This window comes from Phycodurus eques, chromosome 1 (genome assembly GCF_024500275.1).
Source record: "Phycodurus eques isolate BA_2022a chromosome 1, UOR_Pequ_1.1, whole genome shotgun sequence".
NCBI lineage: Eukaryota > Metazoa > Chordata > Actinopteri > Syngnathiformes > Syngnathidae > Phycodurus > Phycodurus eques.
The window spans coordinates 11,751,722-11,777,419 of record NC_084525.1 but is presented as its reverse complement, the minus strand read 5'-3'; the positions used below and the strand labels follow the sequence as shown (position 1 = coordinate 11,777,419).

The 25,698-nt window shown below is 41.8% G+C and overlaps 2 protein-coding genes across 3 annotated transcripts in view; both read left to right on the top strand.

Annotated features, from left to right (window-relative positions):
• eed (embryonic ectoderm development) overlaps nucleotides 1–1,011 on the top strand; it is an 8,230-nt gene extending 7,219 nt beyond the window's left edge. For both annotated transcript variants that reach the window (XM_061677511.1, XM_061677530.1), the window contains 2 exons: nucleotides 354–427; nucleotides 514–1,011. In XM_061677511.1, the coding sequence (XP_061533495.1) occupies nucleotides 354–427; nucleotides 514–640 (201 nt within the window). In that variant the 3' untranslated portion in view covers nucleotides 641–1,011. The remainder of the gene's footprint in view (nucleotides 1–353; nucleotides 428–513) is intronic.
• Nucleotides 1,012–2,498: 1,487 nt separating this feature from the next.
• On the top strand, nucleotides 2,499–24,865 carry atp7b (ATPase copper transporting beta). The gene is made up of 21 exons (XM_061679866.1): nucleotides 2,499–2,624; nucleotides 6,253–6,985; nucleotides 9,112–9,327; nucleotides 10,699–10,862; nucleotides 11,474–11,635; nucleotides 11,705–11,808; nucleotides 12,046–12,346; nucleotides 12,900–13,133; nucleotides 14,004–14,095; nucleotides 14,170–14,297; nucleotides 15,433–15,587; nucleotides 15,968–16,102; nucleotides 17,139–17,333; nucleotides 17,419–17,601; nucleotides 18,461–18,644; nucleotides 18,796–18,936; nucleotides 19,007–19,149; nucleotides 19,238–19,441; nucleotides 19,522–19,639; nucleotides 23,458–23,560; nucleotides 24,694–24,865. The coding sequence occupies exons 1-21, from the start codon at nucleotides 2,499–2,501 to the stop codon at nucleotides 24,863–24,865; spliced, it is 3,993 nt and encodes a 1,330-aa protein (XP_061535850.1).
• The last annotated feature ends 833 nt before the right edge of the window (nucleotides 24,866–25,698 follow it).

Genomic DNA, 25,698 nt, shown 5'->3' with positions numbered 1-25,698 from the left:
AAAGGAATTGACCTTGCTGTTCCAATACATTTGGAATTTTTAAAATTAATAAAAATACAAAAGTATTTTAAGTTGTTTTGTCACCTTCCATTTCACTGCTTTTAACGACAGTTTAGATTTTTTTTCCATGGTATCTTTTTAGTACCGGTATCGAGGTACTTTATGCAGGTAGAGTATTGAAGTCAGAATTTTGGTATCGTGACATCACTACGTGGTAGCACATGACACACAATGAATGGCTTGATCCAGGGCGGTCTATGCTGCGCCAAGTGTGCTGTGAAAGGACGTTAACGTCCTATTTCAAGGTCCGTTTTTTTTCGAGATGTGCTCATCCATGTCCTTCTGATTGACAGATGTTGGCCTTAGGAAACCAGGTGGGAAAGCTCTATGTTTGGGACCTCGAGGTGGAGGATCCACACAAAGCGAAGTGGGTTGATTTTAGAAATCGGTCAGGTGGGTGGCGTTTGCATCTGCCTTCAATATTATTGTCCTGGTGTCTCCTCTCAACTCCAGGTCAACCACGCTCACCCTCCCCAAATGCACGTCCGCCATCCGTCAAACCAGCTTCAGCCGCGACAGCAGTATTTTGATCGCTGTGTGCGACGACGCCTCCATCTGGCGTTGGGACCGGCAACGCTGAACGCTTCCGTCCCAACTTTTTATTTTTACTTTTTGCAGTGAAATAAAGTTTTTTTTTATTATTATTATTTTTTATATAAACTATGAACATTTTCCTACATTCCTCGGTGATGTTTTGAAGTTTCATGTTTTGTTCACAACTTGACATGGTGGAATAGACAAACTCTGGACGTTTTGTGCAGATGTTTATCTTCTCATGTCTTGTTTCCAGAATCACCATGATGAAGTATTTCGGTGGCATCAAATATTGTTCAGGTAGAAAATCTTCTTAATTTTCATAGTTAACCTGATATAATAAAATGAAATTATTTTCCTCTGTAGAGTTCTTGTGTATGTGAACTTGAATAAACTTATTTTTATACACAACTTATTTGCTTGAATTGGTTTGGCCCAGCGGCACGGTGGCTGACTGGTTAGAGCGTCAGCCTCACAGTTCTGACGTGCGGGCTTCAATCCCCGTCCCCGCCTGTGTGGAGTTTGCATGTTCTCCCCGTGCCTGCGTGGGTTTTCTCCGGGCACTCCCGTTTCCTCCCACATCCCAAAAACATGCATTAATTGGATACTCTAAATTGCCCGCAGGCATGACTGTGAGTGCGAATGGTTGTTTGTTTCTATGTGCCCTGCGATTGGCTGGCAACCAGTTCAGGGTGTACCCCGCCTCCTGCTCGATGACAGCTGGGATAGGCTCCAGCACGCCTGCGACCCTAGTGAGGAGAAGCGAAAAAAATGGATGGATCGATGGTTTGGCCCAGGTGGTACTTTGGCCGACTGGTTAGCACATCTGCCTCACAGTTCTGAGGACTGGGGTTCAAATCCCGGCCCCGCCTGTGAGGAGTTTGCATGTTCTCCCTGTGCCTGCGTGGGTTTTCTCCGGGCATTCCAGTTTCATCCCACATCCCAAAAACATGCATGGTTGGTTGATTCAAGACTCTAAATTGCCCATAGGTGTGAATGTGTTCGCTAATGGTTATTTGTTTCTATGTACCCTGCGATTGGCTGGCGACCAGTTGAGGGTGTACCCTGTCTCTCGCCCGAAGATTGCTGGGATAGACTCCAGCAAGCCCGCGACCCTAGTGAAGATAAGGGGAACGGAAGATAAATTAATGAATAGTTTGGCACAGTGGTGGGAAGTAACAAAGTGCATACTTTTATTACTGTACTCAAATATATGTTTGAGGTATATGGTTATTTTTTAGATGACTTTTATTTTTTACTCCGTATATTTGAAAACAGCTGTACTTTATACTCCTTTATCAAAATATACTTAATTGTTAAAAAGATGTAAATTAATGTAAAATGATCATGATGTTACAGTTTCTTTGTCCCATCAGGGGTCGCCATGATTTGTTCGCCTTGGTTTATACACCTTACCGTGTGCATTTTACTTAAGAACAGGAGTTGAATTACTACTTATACTTTTACGTAAATACATTTCTGTATCTATATTTCTACTGTAGTCAGGCCAGCCTCCAATTCAATTGTCAACATCAGTTTATAGTCTCAATTTCGGTAACGCGCTGTTCAAATTAAAAATAAAAGCCGAATGAAATAAGTACACGGGCATTCATGCTTTTTTTTTCTTTTTTTCTTTTATATATATAAAATAATCCCCTTGTGATTCAATATGAGATTTTTGCCACCACTGTTTTGACAGTGAAGAGCGAGTTTGCTCAAGATGACATAAAAACGCCTGCACCCAGAAGTCATGCGCGATGACGTTGACCACACTGAACTGGAGCGTCGCTCTTATCAGCACCGCCGCAACTCGGCAATCGCTTGTACACTATTGCGGACTTTTGCCCTCTCTCAGTGACATGTGAAGACACGGCACCGGCAGGCTGAGCCAGAACCAGTCGGACATGTTCGCCCCCAAGTCGCCCAAACCTCTGGCCAAGTACGGGTCCGCAGAGCAGATATGTATGGTGGAGTGTAGTTGCGAGAAGGAGCGCACATGTTGCGTGCACACTTCAGAGCCACAGGTGCAGGTAGGCCTACTTGTGTTATCGCCTTAAAACCTCTGAATTGGTTTCAAAACACAGTTTTTGAATTGCCTTTTTTTCCCACATTCGGTTCTAGCATAGAATAGAACCCCTTTATTATCATTGTACGGTGCAGATATTGCGTTGTAGGCAAGTCAAAATAATTAGAATTGAATACGCCCTATGATAAATGTAAAATCTCCCTAAGTGACGTCACACTCACGTTTAGCATCACATACAACATACAAAAATATACTATAATTCAAACACAAATTAGTGGGGGGGGGGGGGGGGGAACAGTATATATATATATATGAGTGGAAGATGGGTATCATAACTACTACATTACGATGACTTTCTGTAAATTGTATTTTTTTTGTACACAAGTATATATTTTTTGCACTTCGTGTATACATTTATTTATGTGTATAGTGTATTCTGCTATACAGTAACAGAATGATACCAACTATCAGCAATACATTCCTTGTGTTTAACCTACTTGATCAACAAGTTTATTTCATTTAGTGCTTTTTATGATAACATATTGTAAACTGCTACACGTTCCGAGGACATCTTGAAATAGTTCCAATATGTAATCTTTATTGCAGACACTGGTCCGCATAAAACGAGAGTGTAAACAAGAGAAGAAAATTGAAGATGATAAGATACAATGTAAAAAAAAATGTGCATATTAAAATTTAGACAAACTATTGCACCAGTGGCATTCAAACTTTGAGGTAAATCCGTAGCAGTTTTCCTTTGGGCTGACTAGGGCTTCAGTTATGTGGTTCTCTGACTTGTCCAGTCGACACATAAAGCTAAACATCAGCTGTCTTAATAGCGCCTTACCTTGAACATAAACAATGTCTTCAGTGAAAGAGGAAAAATATAATGGAAAACTGTGTGTGCACTGATTGCTAGCACACTTCGTTGTTGCAGCAAAGACACCAAATGTACCCATTTTTGGATGTTGCTGAATCTGAACAGTGGTGGTAATTAGCATGTGCAAAAGTGTTTTGACCGACTTTGATGGGTGAAAAATGTTCGTCATCATTGACGAACATTTAGCAGGCGGCATCTAGGAGTCTGGGGGGCATCATTCAAGCCAGCACCGGCACTGAGTCTGAATGTGTTTTGTTTACTCCAGTATGATATGCACTTTGAACAGTAAAAGAGTCCTTTTGAACCTAGGAGACTACATCAGTGTTTGCCATTGAATCAAGTGTACTGCAAAGCAAAGAGGACACAAGTGGGGGCTGCAGCGTTTGAACCCCCGTAGATGGGTTCAGTGCATTTGTGCCAGCATTGAAACAACTTTTGCCAAATGTGCATGCAACTCATGGACTTGATGTAATGGAGCCTATCTGTAAACCAGCAAAATCTATGATATAAGCATTTTCTGACCTGTAGGTTGTTCACACTGTCTGGCTATGGAGCTGACTTAAAGCCCTTTGAGGTGCTGCTGACTGACTTTAAGCAGAGTCACATTAGAAATCATGTGAATCCAAGGTCATGTGCCTTTAAAAGTTCCTTTTGGACAAAGGGGAGACACTCTGTCAGCACAGAAGTGTTTTCTTGTTTTGTTTTCCAGATTAAAAAGCTAAAGTGATTTGGTTATTAAATCCCCGAAAGGAGCAAATAGAGCAATTATGTAAGAGGGCCAGAGATGGGTAAAGTAGCCAAAAATTTAACTCAAGTTATAATACTTTGAAATAATACGACTCAAGTAAAAGTAAAAATTTGTCCTCCAAATAATTATTTAAGTAGGACTATTCAATGTAAAAATTATTCAACCCCACCTCGTGTTTGTTTTTGTTGGCATAATTTAGTAATAAATTACACCTGCTAAATATTGTGAAAAAAAAGTTAAAATCTTGAACGACAATAATTTAATTATTTTAAATTAAAAAGTAACAAAAGTTCAATGTTTCAGGATATCGCTTTTGATTATTATTATTATCCATCCATCCATTCGCTACACCGCTTATCCTATTTAGGGTCGCGGTGCAGGAGCGTATCCCATATGACTTTGGACAAAAGGCAGACTACACCTTGAACTGGTCGCCAGTCAGTTGCAGGGCACATTCAGACACAGAAAACCAGTCACATTCACACCATCTCTATTATTATTATTATTATTATTAAAAGTTCAATTGAAATTTGTGAAATGTTTTTTATTTTAAATCTCAATACATGTGAAAATTTTCTTATTAAAAACATGTTTTAAGTTGAATGTTACATGATGTCACACATTTAATTTTATAAATAAAAAATGCATGTATCACACATGTTTTTTCTTTTTTTCTTTTTTTTCACAATTTTGAATAACACCAAGCTGATAGTTACCTGGCGGCACGGTGAGCGATTGGTTAGCACATCTGCCTCACAGTTCTGAGGACCCGGGTTCAAATCCGGCCTCGCTGGTGTGGAGTTTGCATGTTCTTCCCATGCCTGCGTGGGTTTTCTCCGGGTAATCCGGTTTCCTCCAACATTCTAAAAACATGCATGGTTGGTTGATTGACGACTCTCAATTGCCCGTAGGTGTTAATGTGAGTGCGAATGGTTGTTTGTGTCCTGCGATTGGCAGGCGAGCAGTTCAGGGTGTACCCCGCCTCTCCCCCGTAGATGGCTGGGATAGGTTCCAGCACGCCCGCCACCCTAGTGATGATAAGCGGTATGGAAAACGAATGAATGAATGATAGATATCTTTTTTTTTTTTTTTTTGCTAAATAGATAATCTGTGTCAGAAAAGTTCCAATACTGGTGACAAAAGATACAGTATCCCCATATTTCAAATCCAAACTACGTTTCTTTCTCTGCCACATCCTTATACGTCCCTGGAAAGATTCTTTTGGGAACCTCCAAAGCTCCATCGTTACGGCCATCTTGATGTCGTCCAAGCATGGCGATGTTCTTCTCGGACAGGAACTCAAAGAGGCTCAGGGCATTGTGAGCAGGCATGTTGTCAAGGTGAAGCAGCCACGAATTGTCCTGCCACAAATCTCGGCTTTTCTCACACACTGAACGAAATAAACGTCATAGGATGTCTTTGTAGACATGGTGGTTGATCATCAGGCCCACATTGGAAAACTCATAGGTTGAAGTTTGGGTTTGAAATAGAGTCAACCACCGCTACCGCTTACTTTAAAAAAAGTTTTATTGCAGTTTTTACACAATTTTGTTCATACTTTTTGTACAATATGTTTGTTCTGCATTACTCTTGCCTCTCTCTCAGTATAACTTGTGTTTAAATGTATTTGTATTTTTTTTAATGTGCGTTTAAAGACCTTCATACAAATTCAAGTGCCGGAGATGCTATTAAAAAAAAAACATGCCTATAGTCTATTTAAGTAGAGTATATCGCAGATTTTAATTTATCGCGATGGGTGGGGTCAGGAACCTAAACCCGCATGATGGATTACTTTATATCTATTATGACACCAGTTCTGGAAATCGTCTGACAGACCTCATACAGTATGTTTACCTATTGGTTTCATAAACACAAGGTGAAGCAGGCCCCTCTCTTCCTTCTATTTTTATTTACGTGGCCCTCAGTGGATTAAGTTTGGACATCCCTGGTCCATAGTGCAGAGGAGTGAGTTGAATTTATGATGCGTGTCTGTTCTCTTTCCAGCAAGGCCTTGAGAACTTGGCCTATGAGTATGGCAGCCAAAGCGACCTCTGCCCTCCAATTAAAACCTCCACAGAAACCTTTAAACTGCTGGGCCTGGCCCCAGAGCATCCGATCCACACCATCGTAGAAAGCAGGATTTCCAGGCTGAGCGGAGTGCTGGCTGTCAGCTCAGCATCCCCAAGCCAGCTGACCAAGGTGGACTACTTGAGCTCTGTGATCACAGCTGCAGAGATCGCCCTGGAGCTGCGGAGGATCGGCTTCCATGTGGAATCAGGGGTGTGGATCAAGGTGGATGGCATGCATTGCCAGTCTTGTGTGCAGTCCATCGAGCAGCATGTCGGCACTCTGCGAGGGGTTACACATGTTCAGGTCTCTCTCAAAGAGGGCGTAGCGCTGGTTGCATTTCAACCACTTCACATCACTCGCCAAGAGCTGAGAGACAAGATTGAAGATATGGGATTTGGGGCTACTTTACTGGCTGATGATCCGTCTGGCACTATCAGCCACTGGCAGGGGGATACAACCCAAATTGTGATCGTTTGGATTGGAGGAATGACCTGTAACTCGTGTGTACAGTCTATAGAGGGGAGGATCTCTCAGATAATGGGGGTCCACTCTGTAGAAGTATCACTAAAACATGAAAAGGGAACAATTACCTTTGACCCTGGCCTCACGGGGCCCGAGCAGCTCAGGGTAGCTATCGAGGACGTGGGCTTTGACGCATCACTCCGAGGTAGGTAAACTCCAAACCAAGGTTTGTATAGAACCCAAAGGGAAGAGTATATTGTATATACTTTAAATTCGTCTAATTTGTTGACATTTTGACATTTGTAAACTTGAATATCTCCCACCCACTGCATACTACTGAATTAACTCCCTTTGCCCTCTATAGAGGACATTTAGAGCTTTTGATGACACCAAATTTGAAAGTGTGGGGCTTTGGTACATAACTCTGTCTTATTAGTTTAGACAAAATGGTGATTAGATAATATTTTTTCTCTGGTAGTCAGGAGGATTCAGCAATTTACTACAGTTTTCACTGCACCATGGGATTTTGGTTGACGTCACGTCACACAGAGAGTTATACGCTATTTTGCATACAGCAGAACTGTGAAGCTGTGTGGCTCCCAGCATGCGTTGTGCCATAAAATGTTGCCATAATAAGGACCTTAATTCTTAATGTTCATGAACGACAAGAATTAACGTAACATTGATCATGTATGTTTATGTTACGCATAGTTCATTGCAGTACCGGCCTGTTAAGGAGTTCAATTTGGCCCACAAGATGAATTTGAAAGTGAAAAAAAAAATACTGCTGTGACTCTGCAGTTATGTGGCGTGTTAATAGTACTGTAAATTAATTTATAATGCACACATGTAGATGATAAACTGAAATAAATGGTGTGTTTTTCAAAAGAAACTTTGGGTTGTTTGTTAAAGTTTTGTAAAAGGATAGTTCAGTCAATATTAAGATTTTCCTAATGTACTTGTTTTGCCTTGCATTAAAACAAAGGTAAAAACACCAAGTCATTGTTATTTACATTAATTATGCGATAATTTTACCGGTACATGTCTGGCCCACTTGATATCAAGGTTATATGTGGCCCCTAACGACAGTGACTTCAACCCCCCCTGCTTTACCTTTGCATTAATCTGGTGCAAATGTTGTGTCCTAATTCATTGGCTGCACCCTGAGGATGCATCCAATCCAATTTATTGAGGAGATGCCTATGAGGCACCTACAAACAATGTGTCAACACATGACTCATGCGTTTCCACCCTTACTCTTATGCTTGCTGCCTACATATTCGTGACACTGTACTAACTATGCAGCCTCTAAAGCAGGGTTGTCCAGACTACTGCTTGGGGGCTATTAGCGGCCCGCGGCATATATTGAAATGAACAATTGACAAGGCCCGTGACGTATGTCTCCATTGTATTACAGTAGTCTACTTATTTTCTACATTGGTTTGCAAGTCAGGAGGAGAAGAGAAGGAAAATACAGTCGTTCTCATCTCTCACTTCTTTATTTTCCACCAATCACACATCATTTGCTAAGACATGCCTCAGAATCACAATGTTTGCTCTACTTTGTGCTCTGTGTCAATATCAGATGACTACAGATTACTTGTTTTGGTTCTGAATGTGGAGATGCGGTTCTGCTGTTGCTCAGTACAGGGGCGCATCTATTCTCGTGGGATACGGGGCTGCTGGCAACCAGCAAATGCTGAAAAATTATTTTTGCTTCATCATCTTTCTTCTTTATAATTAAAACAATATATAATTGCTTTACATATATTTATCCACACTGATGGATTGGTTTCATTGTGTTAAATAAATTAAAGGGGAAGAACGTCAAAGTGGCCTTTACATCGTTAAATCTTTCTGTATGCAGCCCTTGGACGGAAAGGTCTGGACACTCCTGCTTTAAAGGATGCAGTCCTCGAGAATCAAACAGGATGCAACTATGATAATAACTGAATGAACAACATTTTACTTTGATAGTCTACTTTAAAAGGGGAGTACAAGATGGAATGTGTTGAATGTCACCCTTATGTTGGCCTCACGTCGGCTACCATAGAAACAAACCAGCCATGCACACTCTCCAGTGTGACATGAAGGGCTCTTCTGGGGGTCTTTCTTCTAGGATTAACGTCAGCAGCAAGTTTCCAAGAAGTGGAATTAACTACAGCGAGGGCAATCACAGTTTAAAATTTTGCACAGACGTGGAGATATCCTTGGTTTCAAGTTTAATTTGGTATTCAAAGTAAGATAAAAGATGATTGATGTTGAACTTTTAGATGTGAAAATAAAGACATGTATTAAGCCTTGACTTATGGCCATCTTTCTGCTTATCAGAACCAGTCCAGACTCAAGAAGCGGCCGTTAACTATGAAATGTCTGACCTGTCGGACTGGACTTGTAAAAGAGAACTCAGCACCGGCACCGTTTGTCATTCCACTCCTGCAAGGCAGCGGCCCGGCACTAAAGAACAAAAGTGCTTCATCAGCGTCAAGGGGATGACCTGCGCCTCGTGTGTAGCCAACATCGAGAAGAACCTGCTAAAACACCAGGGTGAGTGGTGTAATGACAAGAGAAATAAAAATGGCAAATTTACTCAGTATGAAACAAATGTTCACTTTGGAAATCAAAATAGGAAACTCAAAACAAAATGACATTGTAAAGCACTCCTGATATTACATTTTTATGAGTAAGTCTAAATTGAGGGAGGTTAAGGTGTGTGTTTGTGGGATGGATGAACAGGATTTTATCTTGACATGGTTTACCTGATCTACTGCACCAATCTGGCTATGACGTGTAGAGATAATAAGGAGAACATATAAATTGTGTTGTGGGGCTCTGTGGTAGAATTTGGTGGTGGATAGGAAGGCGCAGGTTGTAAACTGGATTTTCTTTGTAAACAGTCATATGCGATATTCTGGGCAATATGCTGTATGTACATTTGCAACTACTCAGTTTGTCAGGGCAATAAAAAATGGATAATTGCGAAATAAAATTGTTAATAAAACCAAAGCTACAGTCCAGATTATGCAGTACATATTGACTGAAGCCGATTGTTGAGACTGAGAATCGCACAAAAGTCATTGTTGTGTTTTGTTTCTAAATGTTTGAAGTGCTGAAAATGTGCAGACTGAGAATAATTTAGTACTCAATTGTTGAGATACTGCTTAAATCTCTTTTTCAATTTCTAGGCTGGTTGGATTTTTTTTAGGGGGGCTAAAACTGCGATAGGCTCCAGGCTCCGTGGCCCTAGTGAGGATAAGCGGTATGGAAGATGAACGAATGAATGAATAAAACAGGGTTACACTGTCGTACCAGAGAACAGCATGAGTCGGCCCTCCCCCACTATATACTGTAACAAACAAGCGCTGTCTATGGCTATTCGTCGGAATTGCAAGTTACTTTGTAATAATAGCTCGGCCCATTTCTAGCATCACTGCATCGTGCAATCAAGCTTTGCCTACACCCCGAAAAATCTGAAGGCCTTGGGAAGATTATTTTCCATGCCAACACATAAAAGATGAAATTTGATTGGACAAAAAAAATCTACATAAAATGTACATGACTGGAACCTTGTCAGCCAAGACACATGCTATAAAATGAAGGCAAAAGACTGTTGGAAATAAATTAATATATATCATTTTTGTTATCAATATTATTATATATTTTCATGATATTATGTATATTATAATGAATATTAATGACAAGTAATTGATAGTTTAATTAAGTTGTTTATGTCGGTCAGTGCTTTCGATAGAGTTTAGGCCAGTTGAGGATTAGGTGAAGCGTTTAAAATTTTGTACATTTGTTTTTAATTTTTACATTTTGTTTATACTTCTCAGCCAGCATAGAGTTAGAGTATTTTTCAGCCTAATTTTTAATACTTTCACCAGCACGGCTAGTGATTTGACTTTTCACCTCCAGGGATCATCTCTGTTTTGGTGTCGCTGATGGCCGGAAAAGCGGAGGTCAAATATGACCCTGACTTGATAGATGCTCTTGCTGTGACTCACCTCATAGAGGACTTGGGCTTCGGTGCCAAGGTCATCGAGGACAACACAGTCACACACGGAAAACTGGATCTCACTGTGAGTTGATTTAAAACACCAACAACTAGAAGGACCCTCAGTAAAGTATGCCGGCTTTAATTTAGGTGAGCACCATACGTCTCAATATAATTAACATTCATGTGGAGAAAATGTAGAAAAATGCCTTCATAATGTATGTATGTAAAAAATATGTTTCAAAAACATATTCTTTCTTTTTTTCTAAAGTGACCTCAAATACATTGCACAGCTAATAATATTTTTAAAAGATTTTTGGAGAAACACTTATTGATAAAAAGTCTTTTGAAAACATCTTTTGGATAAAAAACAAAAAAAAAGCTTTTGAAAATGAAAGTGTACTTAATGACGCTGGTAGTCATTATTATGACAGCTGGGAAGCACTGATGAGTGAGCGACTGTCTCTCTCAACGTGTGCCCTGTTATTGACTGGCGACCAGTCTAGTGTATGAATAAAATTACGTGAAAAGGGATGGATGTATCTATTTGACCTAAAACAAGAAATAATTCCTCCACTATCAGACATGGAGAAAAAAGTGGCATGTGTCTTTTTCTAAACTATTGCCAAACTATCCTTCAGCCCATTTCAGCCCCTTTTACAAAGTTGTAGTTTATATCCTTCACTTTACTTACAGATAACAGGAATGACGTGCACTTCCTGTACCCACAATATTGAGTCAAAGCTCAGCTCAACCAAAGGGATCGTTGGTGCCTCGGTGGCGTTGGGAACCAAAACAGCAAACATACAGTTTGATCCAGATGTGCTGGGAGCTCGAGATATAATCAAAATAATTCAGGTGAAAAATGCGGAACCCTTTCTCTGACATCTTCTTGACCTCTATGTTGAGGTTGCTTTCTTTCTCTAGAGCCTTGGCTTCAATGCCCATCTGAAGAAATCAGGCTTCAAAAGCAATCTTGACCACAAAGAAGAGATTCGACAGCAAGTATCTGGTCCCAGCATTTTTATTAAGTTAAAGCTCATTTTAAATGCAAAAGTGTGTATGTATATATATATATATATATATATATATATATATATATATATATATATATATATGCAGGATAGGTTAATTGAAGACTCTAAATTGTCCGTAGGTATGAATGTGAGTGCGAATGGTTGTTTGTTTATATGTGCCCTGCGATTGGCTGGCATCCAGTTCAGGGTGTACTCCGCCTCCTGCTCGCAGCTAGCTGGGATAGGCTCCAGCATACCCGTGACCCTAGTGAGGATAAGGGGTGTAGAAAATGGATGGATGGATATACAGTATATATACTGTATGTGTGTGTGTGTGTGTGTGTGTGCGTTTGCTTTTGATGGGCGCAGATGGAAGACCTCTTTCCTGCTCAGCCTGGTGTTTGGCCTGCCTGTCATGGGCCTCATGATCTACATGATGGTGATGGACAGTCAGCACCAGGAGCATGGAGGCTCCATGCCGGAAGAGCAAAACCTGCTGCCTGGCCTCTCAGTCCTAAATCTGACCTTCTTCCTGCTTTGTACGCCTGTCCAGGTACTATTCTTACCTTTACCACTATGACGGTGATTCTCAAAGTGTGGTATGCATGACATTAGCAGGCTCCCTCTATTCAAACTGTGATTAATGTGACAAGGGCTTATACTTTGTTTTTTTTATTAAGTCTTGTACAGTACACACATTAAGTACTGTTCAGATGTATTTATCTTTTAAGTACAAACATTTGCATTTAATATTTTAGAAGTGTTCATTTTTAAATATTTTGGACACAATTTTTAACTTTTACATGCAATACATTTTAATGGCATCATTAAGTACAGTTTTTATTTGCCCATATTTAAGCGTAGTGTTAATGTTCAAAGTGTTTATAATGTTACAGTTGCTTACAATATTAACAATGCTTTTCAGGAATAAAAAAATCTGCCTTTTTTTTGATGAACATTTAGGCCTACTATGCTACTGCATTTTGTTCATCATGGAGGTACTTGGAAATTTTTTAAGGTGGTACTTGGCATAAAAAGTTTGAGAACCACTGGTCTACATTTTTGTGGGGATACTGACATCATTCTCCTGCCTTTTTTCCCACCAGATCTTTGGAGGCCGGTACTTCTATATCCAGGCATATCGCGCTTTGAAACATGGCACAGCCAACATGGATGTCCTTATTGTGCTGGCCACCTCTATCGCTTACGTCTACTCTTGTGTGGTACTTATCGTGGCCATGGCAGAAGGAGCCAGTCAAAGCCCAGTCACATTTTTTGACACACCACCGATGCTCTTTGTGTTTATTGCACTGGGGCGATGGCTGGAGCACCTGGCCAAGGTAGGAAATAAAATTATTATATATGCAGTGGGGGGGTGGGGGACCGGGCCCAACTGCCAATTGTGACAATCCACAAATAAGTGATGCACATTATAATTGCACTGAAAATATTAACAGTATTTTTTAACCCCCCAAATTCTTGAATAAGCAGTGATATACTGTCAATAAGTGTTTTCAGGGTTGGTGGCTCCCCTATAAAAAAATTGGAAAATAATCTGTGAATAGGTGAATCCATGGGTGCCGAACCGCGAATATGCGGGCGTCAACTGTACTGTAATCCAACCAAAAGGCCTTTATAGGGCAAGGCAAACATATTTTGGTCACCCCAGTCTAAATGGGGCGGCATGGTGTACGATTGGTTAGCACATCCATCGTACCGTTCCGAGGTTGGGGGTTTGAATCCAAGCTCCAAGTTTGTGTGTTGACCCCATGCTTAAGTGGATTTCCTCCAGATACTTTGTCTTCCTCTCACAATCCAAAAACATGCATATTGGATTAACAGTTGATGTTGGGAGTCAATGTGGTTACCTATTAGCTGTGCATGAGCTGATAAAATGAAACAATCATCAGACAATGTGGAACCTTGTGACCATATAAAGATTATATCAAGTTATTTTAGGAAAAATAATATACATACTGTATTACAAAGTCATCTGGGCACAATCAAAAACAGTAAAGGATTTCACCGGTGTTGAAGACTAGACTACAGTAGATTTCCTCTCTTTACCTGTAAAGCTCAATGTCAGGAAATAGATCACCTTTTGTAGATATCTCTGTTCATAAAGCTCAAAATTCAAAATATGGTACTAAAATAATCAATCAATTACCTTGAACATCCCTATAACACACTCGTTGTTTCTTCATAATTAGAGTAAAACCTCAGCAGCTTTGGCCAAGTTAATGTCACTGCAGGCCACCGATGCGACTGTGGTCACCATGGGACCTGACCACTCCATTATTAGGTGAGACTTAAAGTATGCAACAACAAAAAAATAAACAGAACTTGAATAAGTTATTTCACATTGCTTTCCCTCAGTGAGGAGCAGGTGCTGGTGGAGTTGGTGCAACGGGGCGACATTTTGAAGGTGGCTCCAGGAGGGAAGTTTCCCGTAGATGGGAAAGTGATTGAAGGAAGCTCAATGGCAGATGAGTCTTTAATCACAGGTAATTCATGATTTAATACAGATAAATTTTTGAAAAATTATATAATCGATGGAGTAGTGGTGATCACGTTTACCCCACAGTCAAGAGATCAAGGCGAGTCGCCATTGAATCATCTCTGTGTGGTGTTTGCTTTATTGGGTATTTTCGGTTCCATCACATATGCCTAAACCATTCTTCCTGATTAATTGAAAACTAAATTTCCCATAGGAGTGATTATGAGAATGAATGTTTGTTTGACTATGTATATGTGCCCTGCGATTTACTGGCGACCAGTCCAGGGTGTAGCCATTCATCGGTCAGCAGGAATATGCTTCAGTTACCTGTAACCGTAATGACCACAAGTGGTATTAAAGAATGGATGGATGGAGTCTTTAAGATTTTGCCCTCTGTCACAGGATAGAAAAAGTTGTACAATGCCCAGGAGAAAATTCAAACAGCCACATCTACCCATTCACTTGTAACTTATTGACAAGTGACAAGTAAACGGCTTATTTAACAGCAGCAGCTCATTCAGAATGCTGCAGCTCGGGTTCTGACCAGAACAAAGAGGTCAGAACATATTAATCCAATTCTAAAGTGTTTACACTGGCTTCCAGTCAGCTTTAGAATACATTTTAAAGTTCTGCTACTAGTCTATAAATCACTAAACGGTTTAGGTCCTGAATACATGAAAGAAATGCTCATGGAATATAAACCCAGTAGGGCTCTGAGATCGACAGACTCAGGTCAAATAATGGAGCACAGAGTCCAAAGCAAACATGGTGAAGCAGTATTGAGCTATTATGCTGCACACAAATGGAATAAGTTACCAACAGAAGTGACGTCAAAGTGTGCATGTTTTTAAGTCCAGGTTAAAAACCTTTGTTTTTTCTCCTGGTTTTTAGAGCATTTCCACTTTTAGATGATATTTCTTACACTGTGCGCTGTTTTAATTGTGCTTTTGTTTTTTTCTCTCTTTGTTTTAAATGTTTAGGAGCTGTTTTTTTCTTTGTTTTTAATGCTTTTAATCATGTAAAGCACATTGAGTTACCTTGTGTATGAAATGTGATGTATACTGTAAATACATTTGCTTTGCTTTGCTATTGAGAGTTTGTCTAAATTTTTAAAAACTGTGTTTCCTTCACACCTACATTAGGTGAGCCGATGCCTGTCAGTAAGAAGGTGGGCAGCCCGGTGATTGCTGGCTCCATCAACGCTCATGGTGCTCTTCTTGTGGAGGCCACCCACGTCGGTGCAGACACCACGCTGTCACAAATAGTCAAACTTGTGGAGGAAGCCCAAACATCCAAGGTTTGTCAACATGCATTATTGAGTGTTTCTTACTCATAAGTGTGATGGTAATTGTTCCCAAAGATGTGAGTCTGATTAAAGAACTTAGAAAACCATCACCGTTTTTTTTTTTAGTTGTTTTTTTTTAAACAAATTTTATTCTTGCAAAAAAATTAGTCAGCGTGTAAGGGAGTCTAGAGAGTGACCGATACCGAGAGACAGACAAACACTGTTCTTGCAGGATAAGGAGAAGGTAGGGGGCACTTTGCTCACACAGACAGTAACTACTTGCACAGCCAATGGCCTGCAACCAGTACCCATAGTAAACTGCAGGTGTGTATCTGGCTCCAAATGTCTTGGTTTGGTGCAGCTCATTCACCATTGCTCTTTGATTTCCACAGGCTCCCATCCAGCAGTTTGCTGACCGACTCAGCGGATATTTCGTTCCCTTCATCATTGTGGTCTCTCTGCTAACTCTGATGGCGTGGCTGTCCGTAGGCTTTGTCAACTTTGACATTGTGAGAGAGAACTTCCCGGTAGGTGTGCCACACCTCATATTAACGTGCAGTGGTGGGAAGGGAAGTATAAAATGAAATTAAGAATTTTCAGGTATCTGTTCTTTACCTGAGTATTATTTTTTTCATGATTTTACTCCCTATATTTGAACACAAGTATCTGCACTTTCTACTCCTTACTCTGTCAAAATGGGCTGGTTACTTTTTTTTTAACCTCTGTGGATACAGACAAGACATAAAAAAGATGTAAATAGGAACACAGAAAGTCATGCATGGCTGAGATCTTAATTGATTGAGATCTTGGGGTCTTGTAAGGTGGAGGGAAAAAAAAACATACTGCAGCGACATGGAGGAACGTAAACCAGGGAGCTTTAACGACAGTGTTTCAGAAAATTGTTTCAGAAAAGCAATATATTCCCCGTCCATGGCCTTAATTTTGAAAATTATTTGGTGTTGTCTGCTACAAGAAGGAGTTTTAGTAAATGTGTTATGTCTTGTGTTCAAGAGTTCTCTAAATAATATGAAAAAAAACAGATACAGAAATGGTGTATTTCTTTTCAGTTATCTTCAGCTAATTTAGACTTTTTTTGTTAGTTAGCTCACATTAGTACAGCCATAGGAACAGATTGTTCTGATAGCATAAAAGCCTGAGCCAACGCTAGCTAGCTCTTAGTTAAAAAAAAAATTAATTTTTTTTTATTGTGCCAAGTTATCAAAACTGGTATTGTACATCATATGAAAGCTCGATGATAATTGTGATAGGCTCCAGCACGCCCGCGCCCCAAGTGAGGAGAAACAGCTCAGAAAATGGATGGATGGATGGATGAAAGTTTTTTAAAAAGTTTATTACTTTAGAACTTAAGCCCATTTGAGAGCCTGTCTTTTTTAAAAAAAATTTTTTTTTACTTTTACTCAAGTAAAGGGTATTATTTTTTACACAAGTCTGTACTTCTACTTAAGTAGAGTGTGAGTACGTTTCCCACCTATGCTCACATGCAGTACAAGCAAAGAGAAACAAACAAAGAGTACTGTACTGTACATGCTACTTTCTTCACAGGGTTATAACGCCAACATATCCAAGGCAGAAGTCATCATCCGGTTTGCCTTTCAGGCATCCATCACTGTTCTTTCTATTGCATGCCCTTGTTCTCTGGGGCTGGCGACCCCGACAGCAGTCATGGTGGGCACCGGGGTGGGAGCAAAGAGTGGGATCCTCATCAAAGGAGGCGAGCCACTGGAGATGGCCCACAAGGCAAAGCACAGCTGCCCTAAACTGCACTCAGTCCATGTGTCACAAGAGGATTAGGATGCTAACATGACTCTCACTCTTCCTTCAGATTAATGTGGTGATGTTTGATAAAACGGGTACCATCACTAACGGAGTGCCCCAGGTGACGCGAGTGTTGGTGCTATGGGAGATGGCACGCATGCCTCTGAGAAAGATCCTGGCGGTAGTGGGAACAGCAGAGGCCAGCAGTGAGCACCCACTGGGCGTTGCAGTTGCCAAACACTGCAAAGGAGTGAGTTTTTGTTCTTTGCCTTAGTTTTCTTAAGTCAAGTCAATTTTATTTATACAGCGCCAATTCACAACAGAAGTTATCTCAAGGCACTTCATACATTAAGAAGGTCAAGAACCGCACTTGTCATAGATGAAAGAAAACCCACTGAACCCCACTTGAACAAGCACTTGGCAAGAGAAGCAAGGAAAGACCCCCTCAAAGAAGGAAACCTCAAACAGAACCCAGGCTCTGTCAAGTGACCGTCTGTCTTGGCCCGTTTGGTTTTGATGGAAAGAGTATAGAGTGCGAAAACAGGATAGAAGGGTTGCGTGGGACAACGAATATGGCCACAACAGCCATATCAACAATAGTAATAGTCCCAGGATGACAGCAACAATGGCAATACTGGTGCACCACCAACACCACCGTCCCTGACCTCACCACCGCCGATAACAATTAGGTAAATGTGGAGGTGCAATGGTGCGGCACACTTCCAGAAGCATTGAGCACCAACCACAAGAGAGAGAGAGAAAGCCAAAGAAAAGCAGGTTAGTAACATACTAGATGGATTGTGTTGAGACAACAAGACCCCTAACTATAGCTGTATCCATAGCAATAGCTGTGATGTTAAACTGTTAAATGGATAAAGAGAAGAGAGGAGTAAGGAAACTCAGTGCATCAAGTTGGATCCCTTGGCAGTCTAGTCTGAAGGCAGCATAAAACAAAGAGCTGAGCTAGGACATGCCTAAGTCATCTCTGACTGTGCTTTATCAAAAAGGAAAGTTTTCGGTTAGGAAGATGGTTCCACATGAGAGAATTCTGGTAGCTGAAGGCACCACCTTCCATACTACTACTTGATGGTCGTTGTTCACATATACAGGAGCTGGGCTCGGATGTGCTGGGTTACTGCCAAGACTTCCAAGCAGTGCCTGGCTGCGGGATCAGCTGCCGGGTTTCCAATGTGGACCACCTGCTGCCACAGCAGAGTGAAGAGCGGTTCCTGTTGCCTGGGGCATCCACAGATGAGAACAGCCTGGTTGAGGCTGCAGAGATTCCGAATGCAGGTATGTTATCTTGCAGGTTCAATGGGTCAGTGACCTCACAACAGCTGTTTTTTAAAATTTTTTTTATTTAATTTGATGTTGAAGTTTTAATACCTCAGAACTTCATGTTTTCTTACTTTGAATATCATCCATTTTCTTACCACGGATCCAGGTGAGGTTTTATGTTACTCTGTCCTGATCGGGAATAGAGAATGGATGAGGAGGAATGCCCACCATGTTGGAGCAGACGTGGATGCTGCCATGTCAAGCCATGAGGCAAAGGGGCAGACGTCTATTCTGGTGGCCATAGATGGTGAACAAAAGAAGAACATGGTTCTAGTTATTATGACGAGGTGCACTCCTTCATAGTTTGCTCTATGCAGGTGTACTGTGCGCCATGATTGCCATTGCAGACACAGTAAAGGCTGAGTCAGCCTTGGCCGTGCACACACTTAGAAGCATGGGCATCCAGGTGGTCATGATAACGGGGGACAACAAACGCACAGCTAAAGCCATAGCTGCACAGGTGGATGAATGTACTTCAAGGAGTCTGGAAAGTACTGAGCATTTAACACCCACATCCTTTTACGTTAAGGTGGGTTTGTCCTCCATAGGTAGGAATAAGGAAGGTGTTTGCGGAGGTGCTACCCTCACACAAGGTGGCCAAAGTGCAGGAGCTCCAGGAACAAGGCTTGCGTGTGGCCATGGTAGGAGACGGCGTCAACGATTCGCCCGCCCTTGCCCGCGCTGATGTCGGCATCGCCATCGGTACAGGCACTGACGTGGCCATTGAAGCAGCAGATATAGTTCTCATCAGAGTGGGTGCCGTCCTTTTTGCAGTATGTTCAGATGTCATGATGTCTGTTACTAGCATGACCCGTCTGTGTTTGTTCTTCAGAATGACCTTTTGGATGTAGTGGCCAGTATCGAGCTGTCCAGGAAGACCGTACAGAGGATATGGATCAACTTTTTCTTTGCCGTTATCTACAACCTTGTCGGAATACCCATTGCTGCAGGTGAGCACTTACTTGTATGCTATGACATAAAGGATCAAGGACAAACCACAAATTACCCTTCAGTTGTACCTTGACTTACGTTGAATTTATCCCTCCCCAGTCACCAATGCAAGCACCGTTTATTCTGATAATGCCATGTAAACTTAGATGAGCAGTGTTTCAGAATCAGAATAATCTTTTTTGCCAAGAATGTCCAAAACACACAAGGAATTTGTCTCCGGTAGTTGGAGCCGCTCTAGTACAACAGACAGTCAATTTACAGAACACTTTGGGGACATAAAGACATTGACAAAAAACAATTGTGCAAAAAGATGCAGAGTCCTCTAGCACTTAGAGCAGTTCGAATGACTAATATTGCAATAGTCCGGTGCAATGACCATTGTGCAAAGGGCGCCGAGACTTCAAGGAGTGTATGCGGTTTAAAGTGACGAGTAGTGCGATCATCTGGGACAATGTTGGTTGTGCAAATGTTACAGATACTCCTCAATCAGTGTGCAAATAGGGCAGATGCTACTCTGGCATGAGTGGCCAGTATATGCAAATAGTGCAGCATGGCGAGACAACTACAGTGAGTGCACGAGTAATACATAATACATAATTGGCCCCACAGAAATGTGACAACGAACTCAAGTAAAAAAATTTCCAGCTTGTTGTAATGGAATTATAGGTTAGGTGTTTAAGAAGTTGATCGCCAGAGGGAAGAAGCTGTTGGAATGTCTACTAGTTCTAGTTTGCGTTGATCGGTAGCGCCTACCTGAGGGAAGGAGCTGGAGGAGCTGGTGACCGGGGTGCAGACGGTCCGAGAGGATTTTGCACGCCTTGTCTTAGTTCTGGCAGCGTGGAAGTCCTCAATGGTGGGTAGGGGGGTACCGACAATCCTTTCAGCAGTTTTGATTGTCCGTTGCAGTCGGACTTTGTCCTTTTTTGTAGCAGCACCAAACCAGACTGTGATGGAAGAACACAGGACTGATTCGATGACCGCTGTGTAGAACTGTCTCAGCAGCACCGGTGGCAGGCCGTGCTTTCTCAGAAGCCGCAGGAAGTACATCCTCTGCTGGGCCTTTTTGAAGACGGAGTTGATGTTGGTCGCCCACTTCAGGTCCTGAGAGATTGTAATTCCCAGGAACTTGAAGGTCTCGACGGTTGACACAAGGCAGCTGGACAACGTGAGGGGCAGCTGTGGCGAAGGATGCCTCCTGAAGTCCACGATCATCTCTACCGTCTTGAGCGTGTTCAGCTCCAGGTTGTGTCGGCCGCACCACAGCTCCAGCCACTCCGCTTCCTGTCGATATGCAGACTCGTCACCGTCCTTGATGAGGCCGATGACAGTGGTGTCATCTGCAAACTTCAGGAGGTTGACAGTCGGGTTCGCTGAGGTGCAGTCGTTCGTGTAGAGAGAGAAGAGCAGCGGAGAGAGGAGACAACCTTGGGGCGCCCCAGTGCTGATGCTGCGTGTGGATGAGGTGGCCTCCCCCAGCCTGACCTGCTGTGTCCTGCCCATCAGAAAGCTGTAAATCCACTGGCAGATGGCAGAGCTGGAGAAGCTTGGTTGAAAGGAGTTCCGGGATGATGGTGTTGAACGCTGAGCTGAAGTCCACAAACAGGATCCTCGCGTAGGTCCCTGCACTGTCGAGGTGTTCTAGGATGAAGTGCAGTCCCATGTTGACTGCATCATCCGCAGACCTGTTCGCTTGGTAGGCAAACTGCAGGGGGTCCAGCAGGGGACCTGTGACACTCTTGAGGTGGTCCAACACGAGACGTTCAAAGGACTTCATGACCACAGATGTCAAAGCGACAGGCCTGTAGTCATTCAGACCAGAGATTGCAGGTTTCTTGGGGACCGGAATGATGGTGGAGCATTTGAAACAGGATGGAACTTTGCACATTTCCAAAGATCTGTTAAAGATCTGAGTGAAGACTGGAGCGAGCTGGTCCGCGCAGACTTTGAGGCAGGATGGGGACACATGGTCCGGTCCTGTCGCTTTGTTAATCTTCTGTTGTTTGAAGATGCGTCTCACATCCTGTTCATGGATGGTTAACGCAGAAGTCAGAGGTGTGGTTGTGGTCGGGGGTGCGGCCGGGTGGGTGTGTGGAGTGAAACTGTCCTTTTCAAATCTGCAATAAAAGTCTGGTTTGTGTCTGGGATCAACGGGTGGGAGAAAAGTTGGATGAATCGCGGGCCGGCAATGAGAGAAAAGGCTTGCAAGTTATTCGGTGACGAAGACAGCACTGGATTGGTGGCGGGAGGTTGTTGTCAACTCTGGTTAGGAGTTGTCAGCTTTTTTTTTTTTTTTTTTTTTTTTTTTTTTGCTCGCTTTGGATTTGCACAGTGAGTTTTTATCGGTGTGTGAAAGTTTCTTTCCGTCACGCTAGAGCAACAGTGGTAAATGGGGTGTGTCGACCTCAAGTCGAGTTGCGCCGCTGGGACCAGGAGGCTTGGGGAGAAGGAACAAAGACAGAGTGAGGGGAGGTTCCCCTAACTTCTTTAGGATGTCTCTCATCCATCCCACCATCGGGGGTCGTACCCTTGCGTTTGATGGAAAGCCCTTTCTTTCTCTTTCTCTTTCTCGAGTCGATTAAAAAAATTATTTCTAAACTGCGGATCTCCTTCCATGAATAGATGGATAAGCCGTTAAAAGTGAGGAAATCGTGCTGCAATGGCAAGAAGTAGTGAAAATGGTTAAGTTTGGTCAAAGTGAAGTGATAACAAATGTATTAAGTAAAATGTCCCATGCCATTTTTTTCATTGTCTTTGATGTCCTTTCATCAGGTTTGCAGGATAATTTGGGTTGAAAATGTCCCTTTTCAAGCTATTCTAGCAAATGAGACAGCCAGATTTCTCATTAATATTCCATATGTAAATAAATTTTTGCTCTGATTGGATTTCGGTATTAATTTAAATATGGAAAACACCTTTGCTCTGATTGTTCCTTGGCGATATCACAGCATCTTGTGGCGCCCAAGCGATCATACTGATGTCACTTTTGGATGCCTCAGAGTGGGGTCTATCATTGGGAAGCAGAATTCATCAAGCATTGGATTGTTAGCCAGTAATAGAAGCAAACTGAATGGGGACATGGATGAAAATAAAAAGAGGTGGATATTTTTAGATTATGCTCGCCACTCGCTCTCAGTCACTAGAATTGAACCTGTGCATAAGGTTTTGGCGACAATGAATGCAAGCGTCGCTATGTCATCCACAGTTACATTATAAATTCTAAATTAAGTATTGTTATAAAACACAACATAAATCCTTTCTAGAATGTACAGTATTCGTATGGCGTGGCGGCTGAGACTCGCTTGTTTAAAACCCGCAGATACCGTGTTGCCGTTAAGATGAGTTGAGTTGGTGGGTACCAAAGTGGACAGATACTTGAATAATCAGTAACTGTTCTACATCACAAACACACAGAAATCTGATCTGGTCATTTTACAAGCCTTATGCAATTCATTGTCTTTTGCAATCAATCGACTAACCACATAGATGTCAAGCCATGTCACACACTCATTTTGACCTACAGTGTGTTAGGCATAAAACAGTTGCAAAAAAATACATTTTGATTGCATGGAACCTTTAAGTGAAATTGGTTTATTTCTGTACATTCTAGATTGTAAAGTTTATTACGGTATGATTTTATAGATTAGAATACTGTAAAGTGTTTTTTCTTTTTTTTAAATCAATGCAGAAAGTTGATTTGAGATACCAGCAATTTGAGTGACAAGTATGGTCATGGAATGAATTAAATTCCTAAGTCAAGGTACCACTGTTTGTATCCTGGAAACTGTGCCTACTCAGCCCTCTCATCTGCCCACTGTAGGCATGTTCATGCCTGTTGGCCTGGTGCTCCAACCCTGGATGGGCTCAGCTGCAATGGCCACCTCATCCCTTTCTGTGGTGCTGTCATCTTTGCTGCTCAGATTGTGAGTCTTGGTCCACTATTACTTTGCGTATGTGTGTATCTGTGTTATTTCCCGCGTGGACTATGTGTGTTCTCTTCATCCCCGCCTCTTGCCCAAAGTCAACTGGGATACGCTCCAGCTCACTGACGAATCTAATGAGGGTAAGCGGTATAAGGTGGAGGGATGGATGGATGGATGCATGGATGGATGCACGATCCAGATGATGTGTTTGGCAGCAATTTAGATTTAAAGCCATATTTTGTAAAGTTTAGCTTCTGTCACCAAATTCAGATTTTTTATCAGCACCATGGTCACGGACGCTACATGAAGTTTGAAATCAACCTTATGTTTTATGTTATGTTATTTTATGTTATTATTTGTATGGGAAAATAGAGCACCCGGATGCATTGGGAAAATGTGCAAACGCCTCACAGAAATTTCCCAGTCAGATTTTACAATGGAAATGGAATGCACACCGATAATGGAAGTAAACAATACAGTGCTTAACAAAAAATGGGCACAGCGCGACAAGAATAGCCAATCAGAGACCGTAGAGGCAGGAGGCGTAGTAGATAGTCTGTCAATCATTTGCACCTTTTTTTTTTTTTTTTTTTGAGGACCTTCGTCATCACGAGCCTCGCAGGGGGTCACAAGGTCAGATTATTTCACTCCGGTTAGCAACAAAAGTCGAAAAGAAGGACTTGGACAGCTCTCTCTCACGAGAAATCAAGTGTAAATTTATATAACGGTTGGGTCTTACGCCCGGATGGCTGTATGCCTGGGCTTGGAAATTACCACCGCGGCCGACGTGACGTCGCCATTCTCACCAGGTCATCAGGTAAGTGGATCACCTCTCTTATAGTATTAATTGAGTGTACATTCCATAAAATACAACATCAAACCGTTAACATCTCGTGTTTAGCACATGCGAAGAGAGCTTGGCGCAGGGTTGGGGAGTGAGTGATGCTACATTCAAAACTTGCTAGCAGTTTGGAAACTTGCATACTGTATGTACCTTTACAGTAATTTAGGGCAACTGTGGCATAAACTTTACATGGTGGTGATCTAATAAATTAGTTAAGGACTGTATAAAGGTTTGTCCCCCACCTGGGTTTGTTATTTGTTTTTACAAATTATTGACCTGTTTCTTGCAGATACAAAAAAACCTCAGTGGAGCTATATGAGGCAAGAGCAAGAGGCCTGATGCGCAGCCTCCAGTCCTCACAGATCAGCACGTATCCAAGACTAGAAGGCCACCAGCGCAGTACAGCTCCTTCTATTGGACCCTGGGAAGAGCACAGCACCAACGGCACACCCGTTTTATAGTATTTCTTGATATTTTTCTAAATAAATACTTTCAAAGTAATGTTGTGTTGTGTGATACATCAATGAAAGCAGGCACGTGCGGAAGAAAAGAACAGTGGCGCATGTTGATGTCTGACTCACATTCAAAATAATGTTGGTTCAAATCTCAAGTCTTTTTAAATTTCCCCTGTGCTTTCATGGGGTTTCAGCAGGTATTGCAGCTTCCTCTGACATTAACTAAAAAGATAAGCAGTAGAAAAATAGACAAATTGAGAATAGAAGGAAATACATCCATTTCATGCATCACGGATACAATTTGTATGAGTACCGCAATTTTCAGTTGCCCATAAATATTTGGGCAATTGAGTATTTCAAATCCACTTCCTTCTCTATACCGCTTATTCTATACAGGGTCACGGGGCACTGAAGCCTATCCCATCTTACTTCGGGCAAAAAGCAGACTACACCCTGAACTGGTCGCCAGTCAGTCGCAGGGCACATACTGTATAGAGACAGACAACCATTATGACTCCCATTCACACTGTCACTGAGTGGGAACTGAATCCACGCTGCCTGCAACAAAATCTGGCAAATTTACCACTACACCATCAGGGAGTATTTCGAATCCATTGTGGTGTATAAAGCTAAAAGCGTCTGGTTCTGACTGCTTCCTAATGTATACCGGTTGATAACTAAATATAGAAGACTTGAACACCTATTAGAAGTATTCGTCATATGTACACTAATGGGAAACATACTGGTGATAATTAATTAAGGCTGACTGATCTAACAACATAAAATTTCGTCAACCCCAAGTGCTTTAATTTAAAAAAAAAAAGTCATGTGTGTAGATG